General features: G+C 56.9%; 8 protein-coding genes across 8 annotated transcripts; 3 read left to right on the top strand and 5 right to left on the bottom strand.

The window, feature by feature from the left end:
- Positions 1 to 620: 620 nt before the first annotated feature.
- BKCO1_350009 (mfs general substrate transporter) lies at positions 621 to 2,236 on the bottom strand (the record flags this gene model as incomplete). Its single annotated transcript, XM_020274840.1, has 4 exons — positions 621 to 957; positions 1,015 to 1,966; positions 2,021 to 2,114; positions 2,165 to 2,236. 4 exons carry the CDS (start codon positions 2,234 to 2,236, stop codon positions 621 to 623), a joined length of 1,455 nt encoding a protein of 484 aa, XP_020129177.1.
- Positions 2,237 to 2,854: 618 nt separating this feature from the next.
- Positions 2,855 to 4,111, bottom strand: BKCO1_350008 (zinc fyve domain containing protein; the record flags this gene model as incomplete). The annotated part of the gene is made up of 1 exon (XM_020274829.1): positions 2,855 to 4,111. The coding sequence occupies one exon, from the start codon at positions 4,109 to 4,111 to the stop codon at positions 2,855 to 2,857; it is 1,257 nt and encodes a 418-aa protein (XP_020129176.1).
- Positions 4,112 to 4,895: 784 nt separating this feature from the next.
- On the bottom strand, positions 4,896 to 5,837 carry BKCO1_350007 (phosphatidylethanolamine-binding protein; the record flags this gene model as incomplete). Its single annotated transcript, XM_020274818.1, has 4 exons — positions 4,896 to 4,933; positions 4,990 to 5,517; positions 5,578 to 5,606; positions 5,665 to 5,837. 4 exons carry the CDS (start codon positions 5,835 to 5,837, stop codon positions 4,896 to 4,898), a joined length of 768 nt encoding a protein of 255 aa, XP_020129179.1.
- Positions 5,838 to 6,310: 473 nt separating this feature from the next.
- Positions 6,311 to 7,174, bottom strand: BKCO1_350006 (isochorismatase hydrolase; the record flags this gene model as incomplete). The annotated part of the gene is made up of 1 exon (XM_020274807.1): positions 6,311 to 7,174. One exon carries the CDS (start codon positions 7,172 to 7,174, stop codon positions 6,311 to 6,313), a length of 864 nt encoding a protein of 287 aa, XP_020129178.1.
- Positions 7,175 to 8,160: 986 nt separating this feature from the next.
- BKCO1_350005 (dynamin central region) lies at positions 8,161 to 10,748 on the top strand (the record flags this gene model as incomplete). The annotated part of the gene is made up of 4 exons (XM_020274796.1): positions 8,161 to 8,256; positions 8,312 to 8,704; positions 8,755 to 10,383; positions 10,434 to 10,748. The coding sequence occupies 4 exons, from the start codon at positions 8,161 to 8,163 to the stop codon at positions 10,746 to 10,748; spliced, it is 2,433 nt and encodes an 810-aa protein (XP_020129181.1).
- Positions 10,749 to 12,574: 1,826 nt separating this feature from the next.
- On the bottom strand, positions 12,575 to 14,050 carry BKCO1_350004 (cop9 signalosome complex subunit 4; the record flags this gene model as incomplete). Its single annotated transcript, XM_020274785.1, has 1 exon — positions 12,575 to 14,050. One exon carries the CDS (start codon positions 14,048 to 14,050, stop codon positions 12,575 to 12,577), a length of 1,476 nt encoding a protein of 491 aa, XP_020129180.1.
- A 203-nt stretch (positions 14,051 to 14,253) lies between these two features.
- BKCO1_350003 (transcription initiation factor beta subunit) lies at positions 14,254 to 15,394 on the top strand (the record flags this gene model as incomplete). Its single annotated transcript, XM_020274774.1, has 2 exons — positions 14,254 to 14,514; positions 14,579 to 15,394. 2 exons carry the CDS (start codon positions 14,254 to 14,256, stop codon positions 15,392 to 15,394), a joined length of 1,077 nt encoding a protein of 358 aa, XP_020129183.1.
- A 676-nt stretch (positions 15,395 to 16,070) lies between these two features.
- BKCO1_350002 (aconitate hydratase) lies at positions 16,071 to 16,808 on the top strand (the record flags this gene model as incomplete). The annotated part of the gene is made up of 1 exon (XM_020274763.1): positions 16,071 to 16,808. The coding sequence occupies one exon, from the start codon at positions 16,071 to 16,073 to the stop codon at positions 16,806 to 16,808; it is 738 nt and encodes a 245-aa protein (XP_020129182.1).
- Between the last annotated feature and the right edge of the window lie 4,845 nt (positions 16,809 to 21,653).

Here is a 21,653-nt window from a genome sequence, read left to right as displayed (position 1 = left end):
GGGGAGGTAGCAAACGAGGCTCGGGTACAGAAGAGGAGGTTCTGTTCGGACGTAAAAGTTCCGCGATTAGCAAGCTATATACCCTTTTAAGACGGATCAGCTTTTGCCTTACGTCGCGCATGAAACTTCTCGTGCGTTCCTGTCTCCATCTCGCGCAATTGCGATGTCGGCACATTCGTCTGGCATCACCGGAGATGAGAGAGCAACTCTTCCGGAACCACACGTGCCCAGCTGGACCGATTTCCGGTCATAACTCAGCGAGGGGCTTGCGCAATCGGGGCGGCAAGTACCTTGGGCAAAAGGCTATGTCCCTGCGCCACGGCAGGTGAAAATGCTCAGCTCGACCCGATGCAAGAAGCGGCCACCTGATGCATGTACGATTTGGACAGAAGCTACTCCCGTTCCTCAATAATCTTTAACGTGCGTTGATCGACTCAATTGACGCAGTGGCGATCCTCCGCACGCATACGTGTGACAGCTGATCACTTAGTCCTCCAAAGGCGCGATCTGCCTATCTAGCTCTACCGATGTTTACAATATAGTGTTTGCTTATCTTCCGCAACCCTAATGGCTGGGCTGTTGTGGGGCGGCCCGCTCTGAAGACATGGAAGCTTGTCAAATCAAAGCTCGACTGCGAACGACTCTCGGATGCGCTCTCCAAACCAGTAGAAGAACAGCGGGGCAGGGGCAAGCAGGAGGCTGATGAGTGCGAAGACTGAGATGCCCCAACCGTAGCCCACGGTCTTGAACAGCAAGGGGGCGAACAGGGGCACCACTCCGCCAATGACCGAACGAAAGACGGCGCCGGCTGCAATGGCAGAGGCGGCATACTTCTCGAATGCATCGATGTAATAGTTTTGCGTGCAGTTGATGATCATGACTTGGCCTACGCCGTAGAAAAAGGTGCTGGCAACGGTGGCGAACCAGTGGGTATGCAATTGGACGGTCCAAGCGAACCTGAAGGGTGCGTCAGACTCCAGATGACATGGCTCATGAGCGGCCGTGTTTGCTTACCAGAACAACGAAATCGGTAGGAGTACAGATCCTATGTTTGCAAGTGGGAGTCTGTACTCTGGCTTCGCCACATCGCCGTTGCGGGCCTTCAGCCTCTTGTAGACGTCGTCAATCCTGGGAACCAAGAGCCGGACCGCAAACACGAAGCCAACCCCAGGGCCAAGGTACACAAGCCCGACCTGCTCGGTGCTGAAGCCGTACTCTCCGCCGTAGATGTCCTGAAAGTTGGTATACAAGCTGTAAGTCGTGCTGAATATCAAGGCCTGATATAAGGACATGGTCAAGACCACAGGGTGGGTTAGGATGCGCAGAGGGCGCAAGAAGGAGTGGCCGAGTTTGGTGGACATTGGCCTATTGTCTTCTCCTTCGAACCAGTATCTCGTGCCTTCGGATCCCGCTTCCTTCTCCATCTCCTCTTTCTTCCCTCTCAGGAGAACGGGTGCATATGTTTCTCGGAGGAAGAAGAAGGCGGACGTCGTGTTGGCTCCGCAAAGAATGGCTAAGACGATGAAAAGCCACCTCCAGCCCAGTCTCTGGACAATGACGCCTCCAATGAGCGGGCCGAGCGTGGGTCCAAGTAAAGGACCCAGAAGATACCACCCAAACACGCCTGCCCGCTCTTCTGGGTGGAACATGTCGCTGATTGTTCCTCCGCCATTGGCGATGCCGATGCTACCGAAGAAGCCAGCAAAGGTGCGGAGGGTGATCATGACAGCGATGTTGGGACTAAAAGCCGTGGGTATTTGGAGGAGAGTGAAGATGGTGAAGCACCACAGATACAACTTCCGACGCCCAAAGGTCTCGGAAAGCGGCGCCAGGATTAGCGGACCGACGCCTAGCATGACGACGAAGCCGGTTGTTGCGCCGACGACAGTGTCGGTGGAGGTGTGGAGTCCTTCAGCAATTTGGCTCATCCCTGGAGTGAACATGGAGCTTGCGAGTGGACTCAAGACTGCCACATGTTGGTGAGCGGATGCTTCTACTCTCCGGCGGGCAATGGGCTTACTGGCCATCGAGGCAATGACTGCGACATTGGCCATCTTCCTCCTTCTCGACCATGATCGAGGGTTCTCTGCATCATTTTTCGAGAACTGAATCTGCTGTAGCAATGTAAGCAAGGGGGCGAAAAGGTACATGGTTCCAGTATTACCTCTCGGTGGTCAGGATCTTCTCCGTGGCCGTTCTGGAGAAGCGGGGAACGCTCGTCGTAGCGAGAAGACATTGCGTGAATGTCGTTGTAGATGGAAAGTCATGTCGCAGCATCAGAGTCAAATATGACCTCTTTCATAGCGTGGCGCTACGAGTAGACATGTCGTGCGCGGCTCTACAGCGCGTCATAGGCCGGTTGAGATCGGCATACCGTCATGGATCCGCTAGCTGGTACTTCGCGCTAGTATCTTGACAGGAGCTGCACCCGCCTTGACTCCGGGATCCCAGCACATCCCAATGGAGAAATAAAATGCTCCTGGGCGTGTCATTCTCCCTTCTCTTTCATGGGAGCATCTGCATCGGGGCGCTCAGTCTGCGTGCTTCTTGACAAAACTACGACCTGGACGAGGGAGGTGCGAGGGGGGGCTGATGGCTAGCTGACACCAAGGGAACAGGCTTTGTCATCTGTCTATCTTAGTTATTCTTGAGTAATGGTATGTGCTGTCTGCTCGCTACTGAGATCCGGTACTTATGTTGTCCCATTTGAAACTGGCGACTTGCCGATTGGCTACGCTCAAGGCGCTAGATCAACTGTACCTCGCGTGGTGTCTATTCTTATCACCGGATACATGATCAACAAGCAGGGTACACATTCACGTTTTGAGCTTATGACTTTTCATTCAAGCCGCCGTCACCCAGCACCAACAGGTACCTTTTTCAAACCTCCGCCTTTTACAAACTGCACCGCCCGATGCGTCCTCTCCTCGTACCCAGCGCTTTCGCCCCGGTGCCCTTCATTCCAGCATCCTTGACAGTACAGATCGCCATCACACCCCAGGCAGCGTACCGTCGCGTTCGCATAGCAGATGATACACCAGCTATCAATCTCTTCGTCTGTGAACTTCGCCGCCTTGATAGGCGGCTTCTTTGAAGGTGCAAACGATGGCGCAGAAGGCAGGCTACTCGCCCCACCAGAACCAGGACCAGGGCTGCCGCGGGCCAGCGCCGCGAACCGAGCAGTCAAGGCATCATCTACAGCCGTAGCCTTGTCAAAGTCATCCTGGGCGGGCGGGGGAGGTGTCGGGAGAGAAGTCGGGGCAGCGGGCAGAGAAAAGGACGGTTCGCCATCATCATCATCTCTCTGGCGCTCTTCCGCCTTCTCCGAAGGGGACGCAGCAGACTTAGTCGGTGGGCCCTCACCCGCCGCTTGTTCAGCAGCAGCAGCAGCAGCAGCAGCAGCAGCAGATTCGCCCGCACCCTCGCCCTCCTCGCCCTCTTTCCCGTCCGCGTACTTTGATTCCAGATCCAGTTCCGCGAGCACCTGCGCGATGTACTCATCCGCCTCTTGCTCGTCCAACGCATCTCGATCCGCCTCTTGCTGCTCCTCCTCATCATCATCATCCTTGTCACCACCCACATCATCATCCTTGTCACCACCCACATCAACATCGCCCTCCCGCCCACCGCTGCCACGGGCTCTCCGACTTCCTTCTTCCCGTTCCGGCGTCGGCACATCCGGCAGCACGCTTCGCACCTCCCTCACCAACGCACCTACATCCCTCTCATCCTCCCGCGAAACCCCCCACCCTTCGCCCTCGCCACCCAACTCCTTCAGCAACTCATCTAGCGATTTTTCCTCCTCCGCCGCCTCGGCCGCCTCACCGCCTCCCGTCGTCGTTGTTGCCGTAGGACCGGAAGCCGCCGCCTTCCCACCGTTCAGCCGCTTGAACCTCGCCGCGAGGTCGAGGATCGGGTCTTCTTCTCCTCCTCCTCCTCCAACGGCCGTTGTCGCTGCCGGCTGCTTGTCGTCGAAGCCCAGCTCGCGCAGGGCGTCAGGCGTGATTTCGTCGGCGGAGGAGGGAGGGTGTGTGGAGAGGGACGTGACCGAGGACTGCTTGAGGGCGTTGAGGCGGGCGAGCAGGGCGTCGTCCGAGTTTGGAGGCGGCATCGCTTATCTCTCTCTCCTTTGTTGGTTGGTCCTTTTCTTCTTTCTCACTCCTCCCCCTACCCGCCGGTAAAGGCTGTTGGCGTGTTGGGTATGCTGGTATATTGTGACGGATGCGAATGAGACGGGCTGTCTCACGGCGGTCGGTGCAACGGAGATGGGGTCGGTCGGGCTGTCGGGCGGGGGTGTTGCAAGGCTGCTAAGGCCATGTGGTCATTATAGGCGGCGGCGGTGTTGCGTCGGTTGGGTCCGTGTTGGGTTGTGGCGCGGGGGCAGCTGTCGCGGAAGCTTTGGGCGCGTGCGGCGCGGTGTCGTCACCAGCAAGGGTCCTTCGGTAGATGGTCATCCGCTTCATCGAGTGTTTTTAACCCCGAACATAAGACGGGGAAATGGCTTCGGAGTCTGAATCAAAAAAGCCAGTTGAAGTCCGGCTACCTAGTTTTAATCGAGTACACGCAGAAGCTTTATCGAGGGAAGAAGGCCGACGGGCCCGTGAACACGCCGGCGGATCGCGCGAGCTAACATGAAGATGATTCACTCATTTTGAATCAGCTCGAGTGAGTTCTATTCAAGGATTTTCTTTAAGAGACAAATTTAACCAATACTTTTTAGATAGTCCGCAATGTCTGCGTACAAAGCTTAAGGATGTGCTGAAAGAGTACCATTATCTCCCACCTTTGAGTGATAGTACACAAGAACGGGCAGGGGTTTATTAAACGCATCGCTATGATTCGTTCACGAATCTCGGTACCAGGAGATCCAGAGAGTGGCTACTTTTGCTGTGGCCTCACTGTTTCTTGTTTTTAGAGTAGACGAAGTTGGCAGCTGCGGACATTAGTCCAATGGACTAGGCTGATCTGAAGTAGCGCAGGCAGACTTACCCACAGGAGTGAGACCATTCTCGTTGGCCCACTGCTTGACACCATGCCGTTCCTTCCCGGTACCCCAGTTCTTGCGATCCTTCGGCTTGGTCAAGTCCAGTGGTTGGCTCGTGCTGTTCGAAGGCGCGAACACGATGAAGACATATCTGTGCTTCCATGTCTTCGGCGGAGGGCCTGGGGGATAGTATTCCATGACCTCCTTCAACCCGGTTTGGTGACCATTAGCAGAAATCGAGTCGGCACAAGGAGCATCAGACCAAGTTAGGGGAACACCGGCAACGATCCAATGGCAGAACTCGGCCCACTCCGGGTTGTCCCGCGATGGAGCATCCGGGTCGGTCATTGCGAGTACGTAAGTCATGTTCGACTTGCAGGGGTTCACGGCAGAAGCAGAGGTTGGCTCATCGTCCAGGTAAATCGAAGGTGCTGCCTTCAGTCTTTTGGGTTTGATGGTGTTGCCCAGGTCAGCAGTCTCATCCGACGGCCAGGTGATATTGACCGTCAGAGAGGGGAGGAAGTCGTCAATCACTGCATCCGGCGCTTGTCAGCCGCAACAGCATCCATGGTTCGCACGACTAGGCTGCTGACCGGTCGGGATGATTTCCGCTTTGATGAGCCTGTTCAGGTCTGTAAGCCTCCGCCCCACGACTAGCCTACCCAAACAAGGAGCCATACTCAGCACGAACACCCAGGATGCTCTTTGGAGCGGCAGCAGCATTGTTTAAGACGTGCTGTCCAGCCGGTGCCACCAGAGCACCGACACGGAGAAGGAGCCATTGAAGCAGCACGAAGCCGAGGAGAAGGCTCACGAAAGAGCTGGTGCTCGCGGGATTGGCGGAAAGCCTCATTGTGGGAATCGTCGGGCGAGTTGATGAGTTACTGTTTGAGTGCGAGTGTTCGTTGCAGCAAAGGTGTTGGGGTGTAAAGCACTCCCTCCCCGCGAAATTGCGTCATCGTGTCGCATGCACGTCGCGAAAGGCAGGAACCATGCACTTCAGGCACACGCTCTCGACTTCTTTGCTCGCGTCTTGAATTGAATATGCTAATCTAATGTGGTATCTCGACAAATGTATGAAAATCAGTCCTATGCGTATAGAACTGCAGCAGAAGAAGCCCTTGCGCCGAATTCCTGCACGTCCAATATCACCTTGCAATTGTATCACAAGCCTGCTCATTGCAGGACGCTGGCAGCCCTGCCGGGCCCGCATAGCGTCCCATGCATCAACACCGTGTTTCAACAGCGACAATCCTCATGGAATCCCATCCTCCGTGCAGCTGATCGGCCATGGGGAAAGTGGAAGGCGGTCTGCTGGCGTTGCAATCAGTGCTTCTCGGCAGCCAAGAACGACTTGCTGTCCGTCACGAATCCCATGTTGGTGGCAATGTTGTAGTCGCTGACCATCTGGGCCTCGGGCCCGGTCATCGTTCCGGTGCAGTCGCTAAGCAGAATGCAGTCGAAGCCCCAAGAGTACGAGTCCGAAACGGTTCCGAACACACACTGGTCGGTATTCACCCCCGCGAAAAGGATCGTCTTCTTCCCGCTCTCGCGAAGGTACCGGTGAAGAGGCTCGTCCGGAGACCACATGCCGCTCATGCGGTTCTTGTCGAAGAAGAGATCGTCCCCAGCAACCACCGCCTTCAGCGGCTCGTAGAGTTCGGCGTTCCAGGTTCCCTTGAACAGACAGCGGCCGTATCCGTCGCCCATGTCGACGCCAAGGCGCGTGTGCCATCCGTAGCCGCGAGTCTTTGCGATGGTGTGGCAGAAGCCTCTCTGGACCGCCGGGGGCATGATGCGAAGATCATGCTCGTCAAGGCCCCAGTTGAGCCAGGCCACCTGGATTCCTTCTCTTCTGCAACGCTCAATCACCTTGATAGTGGGCTCAACAGCCGCAAGTCCAGCCACATGCTTGTGGAAGAGCGGATGGATGAAGAAGTTCTGCATGTCAATGACCACGAGGACCGTGTTGGCCGGGTCGATAATGCATCCGCGATGGTGACGAACGCCGTCGTCGGCGTCAATGGCCAGCTTCCTCTGAGAGCCTCTGCTGAGATCAAAGCGCCTCGTTTTGGGATCGAACAGCCACTGGTCATCGCCGCCGAATGCGACCGGCTCTGACCAGCGCTGCTCGGGCGCCGGCTCCGAAAAGACAATGTCCTCAACGACCTGGAGAGCGCCGGGTGCCATGTGTTTGGTGGTCCGCGTGAAGGGCGAGTGAGGCTGGAGAAGTCACCTGTTGAGCTGGGCGCTTGGGGCTTTGGCCGCGTGAGCTGCGTGCAGGATAGGAGAGAGAAGAGCACAGAGGGAAATGAGTGTAGAGAAGAAGGAGGCTTCAACATTTTTTTCCCTTTCTTTATATCGGACCTGCCCTCGCACACGCTAGATAAGGCAAGCGGTCAGGGCGGAGGCCGCGTCTGGCCGACGCTGATAACGGGGTAATAACATGGCGGCCACGATAGGCGGCGGCCACAATTTACCTACGCGGTCAGAGGGGCGGGTGTATAAAGACCCTGGGCGGCGGCGCTGGAGCGGCGCAAGAACGGCGCAAGAGCGGCGCAAGAGCGGCGCACAACAGACCGGTGCAGGAGGCGCAGGGATGGTCAAGTGTTGAGAAGTGATAAGAAAGGCGCTGGCAGGCGGCGGCGCGTGCACGCGTCCGGGCGCAATGCGCTGTCCGGGCTGTCCGGGCTGCCGTACCGGTTCCGGCTGCAGCGGCGGTGGCACGGTGGCCGGGCTGGACAGCCTGGACGGACAGCCTGGACAGCCTGGACAACCTGGAGCCGGCGCCACTGCCAACGCTTGCGTACCCGGCGCGCTACGGGCGGCGCGGTGGCCCTGTCGCGCAACCTGCCGACACAGCCTATGGCATCTTCTCGTACTAGCGGTCTGAGCCAGGCGCAACGGCTAGACAGCAAAACTGGGCAAATCGTCACCCGGACGTTCCTCATCCGCTTTCGCTTCACCCGTGCCCGTCATCTGCCCCGGACGCCTGCACGCCGCCGCCCTCTCCAGCTGCTCCCCCGAGTCCGCCGTGTTGACCGCCCGCGCCCGAACAAAAACATCTCCATCATCCTCGAGCGCCTCTCCCCGCGCGACGCCCGTGTCTAACCCCCCCAGCGCCCGGCATCCTTCTAGCCACGCCCGCCGGCTGCTGGCCAGCACTCCCCGCAACCATGTCTTTGGGAGAGGACCTGCTCAAGATCGTCAACAAGCTCCAGGACTTGGTCTTCAACACCATCGGCAATGATTCCCTGGACTTGCCGCAGATTGTGAGTCGGGCCCGGCCCTCCCCCGCGTGCCCGCCGCCAGCTAACCCCCGCCCAGGTCGTAGTCGGCTCGCAGTCCTCCGGCAAGTCATCGGTGCTCGAGAACATTGTTGGCAGAGATTTCCTCCCCCGTGGCAGCGGCATCGTCACTCGTCGCCCGCTCGTGCTCCAGCTCATCAACATCCCCAGCGACAGCGACAAGCCCGAGGGCGACGAGGTCCACATCCCACACACCCCTGCCAGCGTCGCAAGCCAGGACGAATGGGCCGAGTTCCTGCACATTCCGGGGAGAAAGTTCTTCGACTTCGGCGAAGTGAGGCGCGAGATCGAGAATGAGACGGCAAGAATAGCGGGCAACAACAAGGGCATCAATCGCCAGCCCATCAATCTCAAGATCTACTCGCCCCATGTGCTGAGTCTGACTCTTGTCGATTTGCCCGGTCTGACCAAGGTCTGTAGCACCCGAGGCCCCGAGAGGCAACTGGCTAACCGGGAGAACAGGTGCCCATCGGAGACCAGCCGACGGATATCGAGAAGCAGACGAGGAACCTCATCACCGAGTACACTGCGAAGCCGAACAGCATCGTCCTTGCAGTGTCGCCTGCCAATGTCGATCTGGTGAATTCTGAAGCGCTCAAGCTCGCGCGCCATGTGGATCCCATGGGTCGCCGCACCATCGGCGTGCTCACCAAACTGGACTTGATGGACCACGGAACCAATGCGCTCGACATTCTTTCCGGTCGCGTGTACCCGCTGAAACTTGGCTTCATTGGTGTCGTCAATCGCTCGCAGTACGACATTCAGGAGAACAAATCTCTCTCCGACGCTCTGCAGGCCGAGCGCGACTTTTTCAAGCAGCACCCGGCGTACAGGAACATGGCGAACCGCTGCGGTACTGAGTTCCTGGCCAGGACCTTGAACACCACGCTGATGGCGCATATCCGCGAGCGGCTGCCCGACATCAAGGCTCGTCTCAACACCTTGATGGGCCAGACGCAGCAGGAGCTCGCCAGCTACGGTGATGCTGCCTTCATTGGCAAGGAACACCGCGGCTCTCTGGTGCTGCAGCTTATGACGCGTTTTGCTTCATCCTTCATCTCTTCCATCGACGGTACTTCCTCGGAGATCTCCACCCGGGAGCTTTGCGGTGGAGCCAGAATCTACTACATCTTCAACTCGGTTTTTGGAAACTCTCTCGACACCATCGATCCCACCCAGAACCTGTCCACGCTGGATATCAGGACTGCGATTCGTAACTCGACAGGTCCTCGGCCCAGTCTGTTCGTGCCAGAGATGGCTTTCGACCTGCTTGTGAGGCCTCAGATCAAGCTTCTTGAGCCTCCGAGTCAGCGTTGCGTTGAGCTCGTCTACGAGGAGCTGATCAAGATCTGCCACACTTGCGGCTCCAACGAGCTCAGCCGTTACCCGCGCCTTCAGGCTAAGTTGATCGAAGTAGTTTCCGATCTGCTGCGTGAAAGACTCGGCCCCTCCTCTACCTATGTGGAATCTCTCATCTCGATTCAGCGCGCGTACATTAACACCAACCACCCCAACTTCCTTGGCGCGGCTGCTGCTATGTCCTCTGTCATTCAAGACAAGCAGGAGAAGGAGAGGAAGATGGCCGTATTAGAGGAAAAGAAGAAGAGAGAAAAGAAGCGCTTGAGGGAGCTGAATGGCGTCAACGGGACGGAAACGCCGGAAGACCAACAGGATGAGACAGAAGCCCCTGGGGAAAAAGCCGCCAATCTGACCATCCGCGGCCACTCCAGCAAGAACAGCAGGAGCATGTCTCCGGCTGTTGGGCGCGCTACTCCCTCCGGAATTGCAAGCGCACTGAATGGTGCTCGTGGAGCCTCGCCGCCTAGGTTCCAGCAACCTGGGTCCACCAAGGATAGCTTCTTGAACTACTTCTTCGGTAAGGAGGGCGGTTTGCCCATGCCGAACACTCCACCGAACCCTATGCTGGACACGCGTCCCGGCAGCAGGCACGTTATGCAGAGCCAAGAACCCAGCTTTGCTGGAAGCTTTAGGAGAGGCGACAACCACACAGTCGAGCGCCCTCCCATCTTTGATGTTAGCCAAGACGAACCCGAACCTACGTTCCCCCGGAATGATTATGACAGCCCATTCGTAAGTTGACACACCTCTGGCGTTGGAGGCTTGTTACTGACATGGAATAGCCTGGAGAACCGGAGCCTCCTGCGCTTACCGAGCGCGAAGCGTTGGAAACGGAGCTCATTCAACGTCTTATCTCGTCCTACTTCAACATCGTTCGCGAGACCATTGCCGACCAAGTGCCGAAGGCTGTCATGCATCTTTTGGTCAACTTCTCCAAGGACTCGATCCAAAACAGGCTGGTCAGCGAACTCTACAAGGAGTCCCTGTTTGAGGAGCTTTTGTACGAGGACGACGCCATCAAGTCGGAACGTGAGAAGTGCGAGAAGATGCTCAAGATGTACAAGGAGGCCGCTGCCATCATTGGCGAAATTCGGTAGGCGTCGTTACCGCCATCCTCCCCAAAGTTCTCTGCGATTGACCTGGCGAGCGCAGTGTGTATTAGAAATGTACTTTAGAAAGAAGGCAAGGTAGCCCATGAACACGTGATGTTTCGAAATGCTGGGCGGACATCTTTGTGTTCGTTTTCTCCTCGGTCCCTTGATGATGACTGAGTTTTGGGGAATTCTGCAAGAAGGAGCTGGGAAGGCGTTGAATATCGCTGTCTTCTTCTTGCCGCTAAGGTTGGCTTCATCGTTTCTTGGTCATTGTACTCGTATGCTGGCATTCCTGACAGTGCATTCTGGCCACTTTCCTCCCTCCTACGAAGATATGTACATCCAAAGCACTCTACTGCCCACAGACACCCATGAACTTTTTTTTTTATTCTCAATCACCGTTTCATTCGACCTTTCTGCTTCTTTGAATGTGGAGATGGCAAATGCTAAAATGCACTTGAGATCACCGCCTTATTCCGCCGATGGGAACGAGCAAACCCCAAATTCCGCAACCGGTCAACTGGCGCAACGAGCAATCCCGCGAGCCTCGCGAGGGCGGTTGATTCGGCGCGGACGGGATGGCTTTGCGTCGGCGCTATCCTCTTGGTGCGTAAGAAGCCGGCGGCGGGCGTCTTGCTCTTCGTCCAGTTACTGCAGCTTCTCGAGATAGTAGCACGTCCTCGTTCCTCTCGTGCTCGGTAGGGTGTGCAGGTCGCGCATCAGGCGCGCCAGCAGCAGTGCGAAATCCGCGTTAGCGGGCAATGACATGTCTTACAGCTTCGAAAGATCTTGCTCGACCTGGTTCGTTTTCGTTTGGCGGCCTCAGCCTCTCCCGCTGCGGGTCCGGGACCGAGTGCAGGGTGAGATGACCTTTACAGAGATCACGGGATACTTCTTCCTGCAAGTTGGGTCTTGTCAGTTCTGTAACAGTGATCATACGTTGAAACCTCAGCAGGGACGCACCGATCACGATGGTTCTGGATATCGAGCCTCCAATAAAGAAAGGGCTTTTCAACTTTCCCGATCCATGCTGTGCAACTCTAAGCGACTACACCTCGTCTCAACTTCACAGTCTGACATTTACCCTTGCTCCTACTGGATGCCCGTGTTGCGGGGAACAGGGCTGTTGACGCGATGACCCACACCCGACGATGGCACTTCGGCCGCGTAGATCAGCACAGGGTCTTGAGCACGGCACCCTTTGTTGCCGCCAGACTACTGACGGTTTCGGCACTGCGGCCAGCCAGAGCCGTGTCAACTCTCTCCACACCGGTAGTGGAGGGTGGGGGGCTGCTGTCGGCCACCCTTTGCATGATGACCAGTGCGCGGACCGCGCCCGCACACTCCAAGCAGGAACAACGTCCTGTCGTGGTTGTGTGCACTCACCCGCTGGCACATTTCAAACGCATAGCTGGACACCATCACCCTACATCATGGTACTTAACGGGTTATTGGTGCACTTGCAACTTGGCGTGCTTCTTGATCCGCGACTTCGCCATGCCTGTCGGTCGAACTCAACGCCAATATCAAAAGGTTGTAAAATATTTAAAATTTTCCATAGGATCATACCTTCTAGCACGCGGAACTTTCCCGGTGCAGCAGATAGGCCTATCTCCTCTGTGCCACAACCTCCTCTTAACTCTACGGCGAAATTTCCCGTTATGCACTGAGATATCTCTAATAAAAAATAATAAAAACGCCAAGCGCTATGGAAAGCACAGCCAAGATCCCCCGTAAGTACCAGTACCCGTCATTACTTGTATTTCTTTTTTGGGTTCATCGGACAACATGGCCCATTTCCCTTTTTAGATGGCCACCTTCTCTGTTCATCAGACCACCATTGTCTTCGCATAGAACTCGGGATGCTGGCTCTGAACCATGGTCGTTACGCGCTCGACTTCCTCGGCCAAGCTCCTGACGTTGTCATCCCACTTGCGCAGCTCGCCGCCGACGACGCGCTCGAGGTGGCCGGTCTTGCGCTGGCCGGAGCCCTCGCCGCCCTCGAAGTAGATGTAACGGGCGATCTGATCGATGTAGCCAGCCAGGCGGCCCTGCTCGATCATCTGCGCGGCGTAAGCCTCGGCGCGCTCGGCGTCGACGTTGAGCAGCTCGGCCAGCTGGTCGATGCCGATGTTGCTGTACAAGCGCGAGGCCGCAAGCAGGTTGTGCTCGAGCACGGCCTTGTCGAGCACTGTGCTGCCGTCCGACGTCTTGGCAAGCTGGTGCGGTTGGAGCTTGGCCGCGAACGCCTCGACTTCGGCCGGGATGAGGAGCCGGTCCAGGAAGATCTTCTCGAGGATGGCATACTGGTCCACCTGCGAGGCGCGGTCGTCCTTGTAGAGGCGGGCGAGGGTGCGCGAGCGCTGGGGACCGGCGGGGGCAAGGACAGCGCAGACGATGGCGGCAGAAAGGCTGTGGAGACGCTCCTCCTCGTCGATGATGAGCTCGTTGCTGATTTGGTGGTAGGCTGCGCTGGCATCCAGAAAGTTCCGCTGCGAGTCGTGGATGCGGGCTTGAGACAGCTGGAATTGGAGCTTGGTGGTCTTGTCCGTGACGTCGTGCAGAACGTTCTTCACGCGGTTGAGATATGTCGTGGCGGACGTCGGGTCGTCTTCCTCCAGATAGCAGCGCACGATGCGGATCCACACGGCGGCCTTGTCGTCGGCGGAGATGGTGCGCTGGGACGAGTCGAGCGGAATGGTCTGGAGGATCTTGGCGGATGCAATAAAGTCGTCGTTTTCCTGGTAGGCATCCGCTAGGATTTCTTTGACGGCAGTATCCTGCTCCTCGTACGACACGACCTTGGGTGCCAGCAGAGCCAATGCGCGCGTGCCCACCTCGACCTTGACGTCGGCATTTGCGATGTCGCGGAAGCGTGAGACGAAAGATGCAAGCAGTCGGCGTGATGTTACAATGCCATTAGTGTCTCCCAAAAGCGACTCGACGTATGCCACGAGGTTCGGGGCGAGAGTATCGGGGGTCGAGGTATCGATGATGTTGGTGAGCAGCTCGTCGTAGCCGGTGGTCTTGGACGCGACGGGCGACGCCTCGAGCTCCTGCAGAGCTGTGGTGACGTCGGCAGGGGCAAGCGTATCGGGATTCATGGTAGTGTTTTCGAGACTGGACGTTGGCACGGAGAAGAGGCGGGGGCGGTTGCAGGCGGAGCTCAGACTGGAGGCAGCAGCACAAAGCTCCGAGAAGGTGGTCGCAGTGGGAGGCGGCGGGAGCTTATCGGCGATAAGAGCCGTAGTACAAGGCAGGCGCGGGCGCGGCACAGGCGCCGAGCTCGCGTCGCGGCTGGGCATGACGGAGACGCCGTGACGCTGCTTGCAGGCTGCGCTTGTCTTCCGCCTCCGCAACTACTACAACCACCTCGCCCATTGTCCACGCCTTGCGCCCGCCCCGTCTCCCCACACCCGCGCCCGCCCACCACGCCCCCGTCGCTTCCGCAGGAGCCCCGAGACCCTTGGCAACCCGTCCATTTGACCGCGCTGCGCTTGCCAGCGCCATGAACGGAGTCAAGATGGAGGTTGATGCTCAGATCAAGCCCGACCCGGACACCAAGTCGCCCGGCGGCCCTGGCTTCGCCGACATCGACGACATGTACGAGGACACCGGCGAGCTCAATATCCCGACCGACTTTGGCGACCGCCAGGTGTGGTTGACGCGCGTGCCCAAATGGTTGTGGGAGGTCCTGTCCAAGGCCGAGGACGACGACGAGATTGAGATTGGTCGCATTCTGGAGTGGCAGGAGGGCAACGACACCAAGGTGCGCTGCGACACGTCTTGGACTCCCTACGCTGGCATTCCGCTGACATGTGTGGCGTGCGCAGAGGAAGCTCCAACTGCGCCAGACTGTGGGTGATTTTGCCGACTACCCCAAGGAGTACAGGCTCAACGTCACCAACCCGAACCCGATCAACGAGTATGTCTTTTCCGAGAAGGATCTGGAAGGATACAACCCCAACGCCTACAAGCGGCCCCGCCAGGGCCAGCAGGGCAGTTTTGCCGGCCAGGGAGGCGGCGTTAAAGACGGCAGGGTAGACAAGTGGTGGAACCGAGGCGGCCGAAACGGAAGGAAGCAGCCGATTCCCAAGCATACAACCCTCGTGGCCCGGTCTGCTCTCGACGTCAACTGCGTTCCTGTTGATAATGCCGAGCTGGCGCGCTTCCGTTTGCGCGAGAACAAGAAGACGCAGCAGGCGTCCAACCGCTTGGTGCTCGAGAACAACCTGCACGAGTTCACGCGCCTCATCGGTGGCACTACCCCGGCTGGCAACCCCACTATCGACATCCAGGCAGCCAGGGCGAAGCCAAAAACCCAGGACAACAAGTTTGCCCGTATCCCGCAGAACCAGCTGCTGGATATGCTGCTCAAGCTCTTCCAAGAGTACAAGTACTGGCCTATTAAGGCGCTCAAAGAGCGCACCCAACAACCCGAAGCCTACCTCCGCGAAACGCTTTCCAAGGTGGCCACCCTCGTCCGCACTGGCCAATTCGCCAACACGTGGATGCTCAACAGGGACGCTGAGGAAAGCAACTACCTTGTCAACTTGGACGAGACGGATGTCAAGGAAGAGATGGCGCCCGAACCGGAGATGGGTGAAGATGACGACGAAGGCGACGAGGAGATGGAGGATGCTCTGTGAGCTTCAAGTCATTATACTACGAATATCTTTTGCCGTAATATGGGAGGCATGTTATGTCCGGACCTTTTCGAGCCTTTATATTCTATGCATGGAACGGCGTTTGGAAATGCAGATTGAGCGAAAGGGAAAGTATCAGGACGTGTTTGCTTTTTTTTTTTTGACATCCTGTCTTTCGGGGGACATGGGAGGTTTTCTATCCTTGATTTGGGCGAATGAAGATTTAGTGCAGGGAGATTCAAAACACAGCGTGCCTGTGTAGAGATCAAGCTAAGAGTATCATAAGAAAAGCCATTTCGAAATGCTTTTTGGTGAACATTCTAGTGACGAGTCCGAAGCTCACAAGAAGCAACCGTGATCGCCAACGGTGCGAGGGAACATTGGGCAGAATTTTCCCTTCGACTCTATCTGGTAGTGGCCCTTTGACGTTTATTCGGCTATGCCCACTGATAGGAATGTCTTTCTTCCCCTTGGCCAACACCCAATTAGGTAGACTTCTAGAGGTGTGCAGTCGCGCGGCGGATACGCACGGGCCCGGCTTGGCGGCTGCTTGGCGGCTGGAAAAACAGCGCGGCCGACCACGCCCGCGCCCGCCGATGCAGCACAACTTCCGCAGCAGTCGCCCAACTCCAGCGTGCAATTGCTGTCCGTCCACGCTCCGCGGGCCTCGCTCCTCACAATGCTGTCTCGCTCGATAGCACGGCTCTCCGTCCAGGGCGCCAATGCCCTCATGCCCGCCGCCCGCATCCTGCCCGTGCGCGCACGCCCTCTCTCCACCGTCTCCAACACCCTCGAGCCCGGCAACGTCCCCGACGAGCTCATCCGATCCGGCGTGCACAAGACCTCCGAGCCCGCGAGAAGACCAACCGAAGCCGCATCGGCCCCCTCCGCCTCCGCGCCCTCGTCCGCCTCCGCGCCGCTGCCCTCTCCGTCCGCCGAAGCGCCCTCGCAGGGCACCACGCCTCTTTCCGACTCGGTCAAGGAGCTGTTGCCGCTGCTGCAGGCCCAGAAGCCGCACTACATCTCCGCCCACATCCACGCGAGGCCCTATCTCCTGACGGCCGGCGACACCTTGCGCCTGCCGTTCCTCATGCACGGCGTGCAGCTCGGCGACGTGCTCCGCCTCAACCGCGCCACGCTCCTCGGAAGCAGGGACTTCACCCTGCGCGCCCCCGCCCCGGTCAAGGGCACGCGCGAACGCCCCGGCACCATCATGAATTACTTGGATGACAGGCTGTTCGTGTGCAGGGCCGTGGTCGTGGGCGTGGAGAGCGAGCCGATGCGGGTGAAGGAGAAGACCAAGAGGAGAAGAAGGCATGTCAGGCATGCGAAGAGCAAGCACAGGTACACCGAGTTAAGGATCACCGAGTTGACCGTCAGGACTACGGAGGAGGCAGAGGCCGCGAATGTAGCATAGGCCAAGAGTGTAGAGGCCAAGAGTGTCGAGGACAAAAGCGTCGAGGACAAGAGCGCTGAGGCATAGAGTTTGAAGTCCGAGGAAAAAACACTGTATGCACACATTTGTGCGCGAGGTGGATGAACGAGAGAGGACCACTCTTCAAATCGCTTTACCGTTGTCTTCAGAGCACCCATGGAACTACCAGGCCTCGACTTCGGGGGAGGGAACAATCATTGCAGCCGATTGAATTGTAACATATGGGATTGGAAGTATCCGGACGGTCACAGTAGGTTCGGATCAAAATTTTACTATCTACAAAATGCACACCAGCGGGAACTTCATGCATCCTTTGGCCGGGGATTCTGTGAGCTTTAAAAACTTCGAGCAGTCCGAGGATGTCCAATGTCAGGTTTGATCCTTCCGCCCTACACAAGATGCTACCTTCTTCCGACGTAGGTGGTTGAAGCAAGTGCCTGGATGTAGATGCGAGATTTCAACGACCACAATTGTGTAGTCAGACGAGGGATTCCACTACCTAAAAGCTTACAAGATAGATACAGGCAACCTCAATCCTCTACAGCTCGCTGCGTCTGTCATGACCGGATAAGGATCGCATTTCAATACTACTGTTCCCAGGATTTACTAGTGCTATCAAGTCTCGCCTCGTAAGCGGTCCATTTCGCGGTGATCAGCATACTCATCTGATCTTCCGTGATCAGAATCAAAATCGTTGATGCCACATCTCCGGCGCTCATGTCATAAATGCTTTCGCAGCACTAATAGCCAATGCACTTGGCCCCCATCATACGATGTCGTCCGCTTGAAGTGGCAGTGTACACCTTCGAGCAATTGTAAAATGATAAACGTCGAAGGATACTATTGCTTCATTCGTTGCCACAGCGTACTCTAGACTTACAAAACTAGCCTCGTCCAATTTTGGTCTATTGGGGTGAGCTACTTTGTTGGCTGCCTTTGATGGACAGTGACAATCAAAGTACTGGCATATGCTGTGTCGCGGTCAGCACACTCCAAACCTGAGCTGCATCTCTCCTCTCTATCAACCATGGAGTGTAGGATATTTCCGGAAGTCTCCCGATAAGCACGGTTGCTTACCAACTATTGTGGCACATTTCCTGATTTCTCGAAAGTTTTCATTGAGAACGTCTCTAGCAAAGCTCGTAGCTCTCTGCGAAATACTGGACTGAGTGCCGTCGTCGGTGATGACCGATACCACCTTGATATTGAAACGAAGCCGCAGCCGTATAGTCTGAAGCCACTTCCCATTTGAAAGGTTTGTCACATCACCAGTAGAAAAGCGACTATATCGCTACTAAACCGACAGTTCTAAAATTATGTTGAAGCCTTCTACAGGAAAGATACGCAACGTCAATGACTGCGTCGAACTAACACAACCATTTGCATAGCTATTAGAGAATAGAGCGGTTGGATATGATTACCTGAATATCTCTCTTGTGATGAGAGTGAGAAGTGAACCGATGGAAATGTCAAAAATGATAGAGCGATGACGGTTAAACAATGAGACCACCGGCAAATGCTTAGTCCTAGCTACATGAATCGCTCCTTTCATAAAGCAGCTCACAGGAGAAGCTTGTCACATTTCCTACGAAAAATTGTATTTTCTTCTACATCAAGGACGCGGCGATACTTATAAAGACTCTAGTTAAGACAAAAGCTCTCCAAGTGTCGTCGGTGGGGATGAAGCAAGCCAAACCCAATTGCCATTGTTCTAACACACTACCTATCTAGGGAGGAACACTACGGTAGCGTTCCGAGGTCCATGTTTCCCGGATGGTCACCAACCGCAGGGGGTCCGGCACGTATGATGTTGTACATACTAAACCTTCCACTGCGTGGTTGAAGACGCCGTTCATGCACCTCAGCATACCCTGCATGATACGCGCGTCCGCCCGTGCCGATGACTCGCAGCCCTCTCACGCCGTCTCATTGGCCTTCTTCAAGGCGTCTGGATCGACGCTCTGTGGAGGCCTTGCAGCGGGCGGGAATAACCACAGCCACTGGAAGCATCTTGCGAGCTGCAGGCATCTTCCCGGGCCGGGAGAATCTGGAACGGGAAGAGTCCGGAGCAGCGGAAGGATATGAGCATGGGAGCTATGGTTATCTTGTTTGTTGTAACTATCTCCGTGTGAACTAGGACTACCGGTCACTGAGTGATGGTAAGCGGTGACGGTTGGAAGGAAAGGGACTTCCATTTCTGTGGCTCCACTAACGCAATTCTGCCTGGGCATGTTACGGGGATTATTGCAAGCTCAAGAGATAGCTCCTTTTACAGGAAAAGAATATCCCTCTTCCGAGTCCCTCAGCGCCGAGCTAGCCAAAACAAAACAAGAAGGTCACGAGGCATAATTGGGGGACTGTAAGGCTGGCACAAGCATATCCTGAGACGCCGACGCCACACTACCCGAGAGATCGGGCGATGAAGCCACACCTGCTTCTCGTGGCTATCCCATGGCGCTCGGACCGATGGTGGATGGTGGATGGTGGATGGCGGTTTGCATCCTTCGTCCCCTTACGTCGGTCATCAGGCTCCCTACCGGGAATAGGAATGGAGAGTCTAGTCACATAGTTAGGGGCGGGCCTAAAAAGAAGCATCGACCACCCACCCAGTCCGTACCCGGTAATGGTTCGGACGCGAACTCCTGTCACTTCCGATCTCGACCAGGCATCCCCGTCCATGCGCCCTGCTCCACCGTCGACTTGCAACGATCACCCTCGACGGAATGAAGCCAAGCAGAGCGGAATGAAGAAACCCAAGGCCCGTGCGACGAGAAGAGAAGAACAGGAGGCAGACACACGATCACCCACCGCACCCGGCGTTGGTGAGAAGAAAGCTTGAAACGTTCGTTTCTGCTCCGTGCCCGGGGCCTGCGGCTGCGCAGTCCATGGCAGTGCGCAATGGCAACCGCATAGCCGTACTACTACGTATGATGCTGCGATGTTCTTCTAGAACGCTTCGCAGGATCAGCGGTTCCCACCACATCCCCGCACCAGGCTGGGTTACGTAACCCGAAGCGGAAACTTTGCTTGTCGGCGATCGGCGGAGCTAAATGCAACAACCCGTTCCCCACCGGTTGGGCAGGAATGGGGTCCTCGTTCGAGAGACGGATCAAGTGACCTTCCGTCAGTGGCGTTTCACTGTTTGGGTTTTCCTCCTCCGCTTTCTGCTCGCCTGTTCGGAGGGTTCCGTCTTTGGCGCATACGCTTTTTTTTTTCCCTCTTCTCCTTGTTGTTTGGGATGGCTGCGCCGGTGGTCAGAGAAGCGAAAGAGAGTTTGGTAGTGAAAGGTCGGAGCGTTGACGGACCCAAAGATGTGGGTACACTGGCCATCCGTGCGTCGGTGGCAATCGCCATCCTCAATGACACGGGCAACGAGTTGACGGGCAGAAAGATTGAGTCTTGGTGTTGATCATTCTTTATTTATCGTGTTGGCGGGGCAAATCTCGGGCTGGGAGAGGCCGGATCTGCGAAGGGCCAGACCTGAGCATCCGAGCCTACGGACTGCACATGGAGATAGTGACTGCTTTGCGAAGTTATTGTGGAAAATATAATAATAGCGGCCGAGTCGTACGTTACAAAGCATTGGCGAGTGCGATTGGTCGACTGCGCCATGCCATTGTTCCGCATTGGACTGCGAGGCTGTCGTGGATATGCTCGGGTCGAGAATAGGATGCTCATGGCTGCTCTTTACGCTAGTATCAAGCCAAGGAAAGCGCCAACCTACCGTATGATGGACGTACGGTCTGGACCCAGCTACTCAACTGTCACCCATGTTCTGCGGCCTTTGAGTCATCACAAGACTCTCCTGGCACTTCCTGACGACGAGCCGACCGCACAGCGAGGCGCAAGGTGTTTGCAGTTTTCGGTGAGTAGAACGGTATAGGCTCGATACCCAACGCAAAATAGGTGACGTATATGCAGGGTCGCACTCTGCGCCCTGCTACACTTGGGCAGTCATGACATTGGAGCAAGGCGAACGACACCTGATGCGCAGTGACGCGAGTGCCCGCTGAGTGGAAGTCTAGACGTGGGGCGTAAATGGGCCGACTCGACAGAAGAGAAGGAAGGGGGAAGGCCGGGTAGCTGGAGTTGGCACAGGGGCGACGAGCAGTAAGAAGGGGGAGACAGGGGATAGGGCGAGAGTAGGATGTGATAGAACCAAGGCTCCAGTCTGGGATGATGCGGTGACGCAAAGCAGAGGCAGTGGCGCGGTAGGGACCAGGTCTGCGGAAAAAGGAACGGGCATGCGGGAGAGTTCGGTGAGGGCTCATGCAAGATGGGGCGTACTCGGACGGGGGTTGTATACAGCACCGTGTATGACCGCCTGCCTTGGACTGGTGAGCAGGAGGGTGACCTCGTCGGAAGCGGTTTGGCTGAAGCAGGCTAGCGATACGTCAGAGATTCCAAATGTCGGTGCTACGCGCTTGATTGCGGGCGCAGCGGAGGGCCTTGGTGTGTCGGGAGGCGGTCCAGGGGCTTCGCTGCGCCGTTCCCAGAGACATGGCGCTTCCGCTCTCTGGCATGCGCGCGCGGGGCGGCCGGTCCCCCGGGCTGGGGAAGCCTCAGTGCAGCGCGCAAGGCGGCCACTGGCGGTCGGAGGGTTTGCGCTGGGTGAGAGTGAGACGAGCCGCCATGGCCGTGGCAGTGCCGCGTCCGGCAGCTGCCCGGATGGGAGGTGGGTTCGGGCAGTGCTGGGCGCACGGGAGCAGGTGCCGGCGGGAGAGGTGACGGTGTTCGTGGTGCGACGCTTCGAGACGGATTGTTTGCCAATGCTCCCACAAGGCTGCAGCGCCTTCCTATCAGACGCACGCGACGCCCGCGACGCCC

Source organism: Diplodia corticola (assembly GCF_001883845.1).
Source record: "Diplodia corticola strain CBS 112549 chromosome Unknown scaffold35, whole genome shotgun sequence".
NCBI lineage: Eukaryota > Fungi > Ascomycota > Dothideomycetes > Botryosphaeriales > Botryosphaeriaceae > Diplodia > Diplodia corticola.
Note: the sequence above shows the minus strand (reverse complement) of the source record. Positions and strands in the feature narration are given on the sequence as shown.